The sequence below is a fragment of the Microtus oregoni genome, unplaced genomic scaffold (assembly GCF_018167655.1).
Source record: "Microtus oregoni isolate MIOR12 unplaced genomic scaffold, Mior012 000018F_ref0000195, whole genome shotgun sequence".
In the NCBI taxonomy this organism is placed as follows: Eukaryota; Metazoa; Chordata; class Mammalia; order Rodentia; family Cricetidae; genus Microtus; species Microtus oregoni.
Window position 1 is genome coordinate 3,628,136 of NW_024543077.1, and position 6,000 is coordinate 3,634,135.

The 6,000-nt window shown below is 48.8% G+C and overlaps 1 protein-coding gene across 1 annotated transcript in view; it reads left to right on the top strand.

Annotated features, from left to right (window-relative positions):
- The window catches only part of LOC121458893 (C2 domain-containing protein 3-like), a 100,563-nt gene extending 95,154 nt beyond the window's left edge, over positions 1–5,409 (top strand). Inside the window, exon 33 of the mRNA XM_041668255.1 lies at positions 4,647–5,409. Within this exon, the coding sequence (XP_041524189.1) occupies positions 4,647–4,796 (150 nt within the window). The 3' untranslated portion in view covers positions 4,797–5,409. The remainder of the gene's footprint in view (positions 1–4,646) is intronic.
- Positions 5,410–6,000: the final 591 nt, after the last annotated feature.

Here is a 6,000-nt window from a genome sequence, read left to right on the forward strand (position 1 = left end):
TCCAGAGCACAGGTCTGGCCTTGCGAGGCGAAAAGCTCACCCAGCAATGGGAAGAAAGAAGTGTGCAAAAGCAGGCAGAAGCTATGGTTTGGTGATAGAATTGCCTGTCTGATAGAAACATGTAATTTCTCAGTAATATTCCAAGCAATCTGCAGCGCAAAGTGAGAGAAAGGAGAGGGGAAGAGGAGAGGTACCCCCGCACAGCAGGGGCTTCCTCCTAGACCCTGGGTTAGGCACAAACCATACCTAAACACCTGTTTTCACAGAGAGATCCTTTATTAAGCAGGGAAGAAAAGTGGCTGCTTTCTGACTCAGGCGAAAATGACTTGCAGGTGCAGTTTTTAAGTGGAGAAGAAGGGAAAGTCTGTGTTAGGATGGGCTAGGATGTGGTGGTAGAGGAGATAGGGACAAGGGAGAAGGGGAAGGAATAAGAGAAAGGAGAAAGGTATTTGTCCCTAGGGACAAAAGACTGCCTCTGAATAGAGGGGAGACAGACGTGGAGCATAGGTCAATGGTGGTTTATAAAGGTAAAGGAGGAAACCCCATGTTTGGATGGGGTGTTTAATTTTAATTGGGCTTGTTAATTAGGTGAGCCAAAGGGGGCTTTTGATAGCTGGACTTTGGCAGTCAGCCTCAGAAGGAGAAAGTGGCTAAATAAGGGAACAGACTTGGTGGCAGCTTTAGGAATGTTATCTGATGGTTTTTAGCAAAGCAGAGGAAAATTCATCAAAGATAAAGGAAAAGCTTTGAGAGTTGTACAGCTCGGAGAGAAGAAGCCTTAGGAAATCACCCGACCCAGATGATGCCAACAGTGTGCGTCCAAGAGGAGTTAAGAGAGAGGGGTCCCAAGCTAAAGCAGTCAGCAGGCTCGGAATTAAAGAGCAAGAAGCAACCTGTCCTCTCTGCCTTCAGACTGGTTCTTCCCATGAGATGAGCCCTCTTTTGTCCTGCGCCTTCCCCCACCAAGCCCAGCCTCTGCCTTGGGTTAACCACAGACATGGGGCCAGACACGTTTCTCCATAAACAGTGAGTGTAAGAGGCAGGAAGTAGAAGACAAGGCCAGAAATGACTACCCTGGAGGCCTTGAGGTGCCTGCCTCCATTATTGTTGAGCCCAGCAGGTGAGCTGAGACATCACCAGACAGATCTGCTGCTGGCTTTCTCAGGTCTTGGGCAGTGGGCTCTCTGGTCTAGAGAGGCAGTGCTGACTTGATTTCTTTTTATAGAAATATGACTTCTGAATCCAGACAACCAAAGTTTAAAGTTCATCTTTGCCACTGCCTATAGACATAACCTGGGACAGGTTATCTGACTCCTGTGTGCTTTCATGATCTAAAAAGAGGGCATAAGAGAACCTGCCCAAGAGAGTTGCTTGTGGAGTGACTCAGTCAGATATATAGTGTGTTTAGAACAGTTCTTGCCCTTAACACAGTAAGTACCATGAGTATTAACTGTCTTATTTTACTGTCATTATTATCTAGATGTCTTCTCTTATAACCTATTCCATTCTCGCATGTGTGGAGAGGAGGGAGGCAATGGTAGGGCAGAAGTGTTGGGAGGGAGGATCATGATCCAAAGCTGGGGGCCAGGAGAGCAGTAGGAAGGTGCTGGGCAACTCCAGAAGTCTGGAGAGCAGGCTGGACCCAATTCAGACAGAGTTAGAGTCCAGACCAGCATACAGCACAAACCAAGGTTATGTTCCTAACCACAACAGTCACTGCTAATGCTGTAGGTTCTGCTCTCCCCAGAGCCAAAGAATTCTCCTTCCCTTGCTTGCTCCTCCCTCCTAAACCCAGTGGCACCAGAAAGATTCACAGTCTCCCACAGTGACCAGATCATACCAGAAAGGAGTCAGGGCCCTCTTGTCTCAGACTGAGGCCCAGACTTTATGGCTGAGCTGCCCCTCTTGGTCTTGACCTGCTGTCTCCTTCTTTGAGCCTCCAAATCCCTAGCTCTCTACAAAGTTCAAAAAAAGACCTAAAGGTCACGGAGGCTCTGGTCATGGCTACCTAAAACTTGTAGAAGGAGATGAGCAACCTGGCCAAGAATATACAGGAGACAGGGGAAGAAGCCAGAAACTGTCTGGAACCTAGCCTGACCTAGACAGCAAGTTGATAAGTGCCTCCCCAGAAAGGCCTGTGGACCTGTTGGCATGTGCTGTGCTCAAGTCTAGACCTGAGCTGCAAGCAGGCTGGTGTATAGCAGGACCCAGGAACTCTGCCAGGACTGATTCTCTAACACACTGTTCTCTGGAGTCTGGACTGTGGTTAGTGGGCTGAGGAGTCTATCTGGCTCTCCTGGGCCCTTCATTGTGGAAACTGAGGTTGGGCCTCTTAAGAATGGCTTCTCCAAAGGACAGAGGTACTAGGTGGTAAGGCCCAGAGGGGAACTTGAGCAAGAGCCCGGTAAGTAGAGTGCTAACAGGAATGGAGTCAGCTGAGCAGGCCAGCCGTACTGTAGCTCAGGGCTGGGACTCTGGTCTGAGTGTCTGTCCCTACTTCTCCCTACCCTTAGCTGTAGCTGCTAAGTTCTCTCCTGTCTTTAGTGTCAGGGAAGTCCTTGTCACTACCTTAGGAAGGGAAAGTGAAAGGCAGCCAGCCAAGGGGGTGAGAGTTGAACAAGGTGGCAGCTGGTGGCGTCCTCACACGGCCTCTGAAGCAGCAGCCCAGGCAGCCTGGCTGAGCAGGGCAGCCGCTTGCTTTCAGTTTTTCTCTCATCTTCAGTGTTGTTTCTCATCACTTAAGGAAACTGTTCTAAAAAAGAATAGTTTTGGTCATGAACCCAGTCCAGAGGATCACTTGGGGCTGGGGGTTGGGGGCAGTTGTGGAACAATTGCCTGGTCAAGCACTAAGCATACTTTGGGGAGGTGCCAGATCCTAGTTCTGCTTAGAGCCTGTGAGGCCTGACTTCTTGCCTGAGATGATAATAAAAACTGTTTTTGCTGTGGTGTCTGAGGCAGAGTCAGCCCTAGCTCTGGCATAGCCCTGTGTTCTGCATGATGTACCTGGCATGAGCCTCATACAGATCTGAATTCTGAGTTTCACGGTAGACCAGAGAAAGAAAACCAGTTAACTACCTGCACTCAGCAGTGAGCACCTAGACCACAAACAGAAAGGATCTCAATCTTAAGCGAGAGAAGTCATCTATACCACAGACCAATATTCCCTCCATCCCACTACCTCCCTTCTGTATACAGAGGTTGTATACAACTTTAAGAAGACTAGGGGCAACACCTGCACCCACCACTCCCTAGGAGCACATAACCTGGATGAGGAACATCTAGAGGTATAATGAAGGGGCCGGGAATTGGGATCAGACCACATTGCTGACCAAACAAGGACCTGGACAAAGAGAAAAATATTCTCCCCCACCTCCATGTTTTTTTGGAGTCCCCCCTAGGGACTCCACATATGGCCCCTCTGTTCAGACACAAAGGCTCTGCAACCCCTAAAGTTTGATGATCCACTTCCACGTGGGCTTCTCATGCCTCCTCAGGAGTGTGAATGCTAGGCTGGTGTGCATCTGCTTGTTATGTTTTCTGTGTAGCTCCCCTAGGCAGTGTGTAGAGGAATGGTGAACACACTTGGGTATGTCCCTGCCTTGGACACTTTCCTTCTGCCCAGGCCTTCGGGGTTATGTGTTTTTGCGATAACAAGTATAATAAAGAGATTCTTTAGCACTTACTAATCAAGGTGTTTATTAAAGTCAACAGTTGATGCTAAGTATATGGATCCCCACCCCTCTTCCCTACACATGGGGCCAAGGCCTGGGCCATGTAGATAAGGTCTCGTGGGTCACTGGGTCTGGGTGTGGATGCTAGAAGGTTGGCTGAACAAACCACCTTAGCTTTAGCTCTGAGGGCGAGAGGATCCACCAGCAGCTGTAGGTCTGTGTGCATGCTCTTTCTCGTGCTCTTTCTCCTCTTGAGTGGCCTTACTCCCACCCTAGTTTCCTTGAAACTCAGCATGTCTTAGATCTAGCACTCACCGAAGCCTACCTGGGCCTTCCCAGCTGTTACTAATGGTTCCTTTCTCCATGTTCACCTCCCTTCTGTCTTGAGCAAGGAGCCATGTCTGTATGTGCTCCACATGAGTTGATCAGATGGAGTAGATCTTACATCTCTAGAAGGCCTGATGAGCCACCAGCAGATGTCTGTGATGGTCATTTCATGAACTTCTAACAAATGTGAAAACAAAGATCTGGTTTTAGGATTGACGAAGGGTCAGAGACCAGCCCCTCTGGACAGAGGTACCTAGTGAGACCCCGACTCACTGTTTCCCATCTAGCTTGCCCAGGCTTTACTCTACAGATCTGAGCTTCAGGGCAGAAACCTGGCAGAGTATGCCAAAAAAAAGGCAAGGGTGAACGGGCACATGGCTTTGTCTATGGTAGCTGCTTAGGTGGGATTCCCACCTCAGCTCTGCCACTCAGAACTGCATGACCTTGAACTAATTGCACCTGAACTGTGGGGAGAAAGTTGTCCCTTGTGATGCTGTGGCAAGGGTTCAACAGAACAAGGCGTGTGGGGTGGTTTGCACACCAGGCACCTCTGCGTTGTTAGCCCATGAACCAGAACATGCGGGACCAGAATCAGCACTGGCAGTGCTATTCCCTCAGTGCTAACCTAGCTGATGTCTTTCTCTCCAGGACAAGAGTGAAACCACCAGGGGAGCCCTTGCCCAGAGGCCTTGTCGCCCCAGACCTAACTCTCTCCCTCCCAACCTTCCTGAGGAAGAGACTCGCAGAATCGCACGAATATTTTCTTCCACGTATTCCCAGAAACCTCATGAAGCCTAAGGGACTGAGGGGAGGGGCTACCAGCCAGCCTCCCTCGTCTTTGTTTAACTTACAAGAGGCACCAGGTCTGTTTCCCTCGGCATCTTGAGGCCACAACCACCACCCTATTCCATGGGCATCTTGAGACCTAATTAGCTAAGACTAGAGAGATGTCTGGAGCCACTAACTTCTGCCTACTAGGACTTCAGCTTCCTTCTGTAATGAGGCAACTGCTGGAAATAAAATGGACTCCAGCACCCGAGTGGCCCGCCCATCCATCTTCTGACTGGGGCCTGAGGAGGCACCTCTGAGCAGAGAAACCAGTATCCTTGACACAGCCTCTTGCTTTAGCCATAGCCACCCTATTTTTGCTTTAAATATTGGTGGGAGCAGTAAGTGCGTGCATAGCTGAGAAAATTCCAAGGCCCTTTCTGCTTGTTTATTTGGGAATGTGTTTGTAGACATAAATTATTTTTATGATTTAGTGAATTAATCAATAGCGCAGGGGGGGATCACCTCCTTTAAACTGTTTGATTGTCTGAAACCTAACCATGTTTTTAACTTAATGTTTGTTTTTTACTCAGCTCTGAAATTAATTGTTCTTGCCTTTGTTTTAATAAAACTGGTATTTGTATTTGTGCACAAGTATTTTCTGGGTTGGTCACTGGGAAAAGGTGCTGGAATTCATTTGTAATCTTTGCTGCACAAACAAAGGTTGACAACCATTCCTCAGCCATTTGGAACAAGGGACCAGAGTCACCGTGAGGCTTCTGAGTTCTCCCTGGTGTCGGATTGGCCCACATTGGAGTGACACCAGTATCCCCTCTTGATTGTTGGGTTTTGCTTGTTTGTTCTTGGTTTTGTCTTTTCCTCTGATGATCCTTGAAATCTCTCAGCATAGTGAAAGTCTATTACCCAGTCCCGCAGAGTCCCCTGGGTCTCAGAAAGGCGTCTCTGTCAGAACACAGTCACTTGGGCAGATACCATTGATAAAGCCCTATGGGGACGACTCTGAAGGGGCACAGATGTATAGCACCAGCTGGGTGACGAGGCTGGAAGGTACCTACCAGAGGACCCTGCTTGTCACCCCTAAGCGTTTGTCATTTCACTGAATCTTCAAAACAACTCTACACTCTATAGCCTAGATAGGCTACTACGTCCAGGGAAGGATTCCTGAAAGAAATCAGTGCTGGAGTAAACCCAGAGAATGGCCAGGCCACAGACA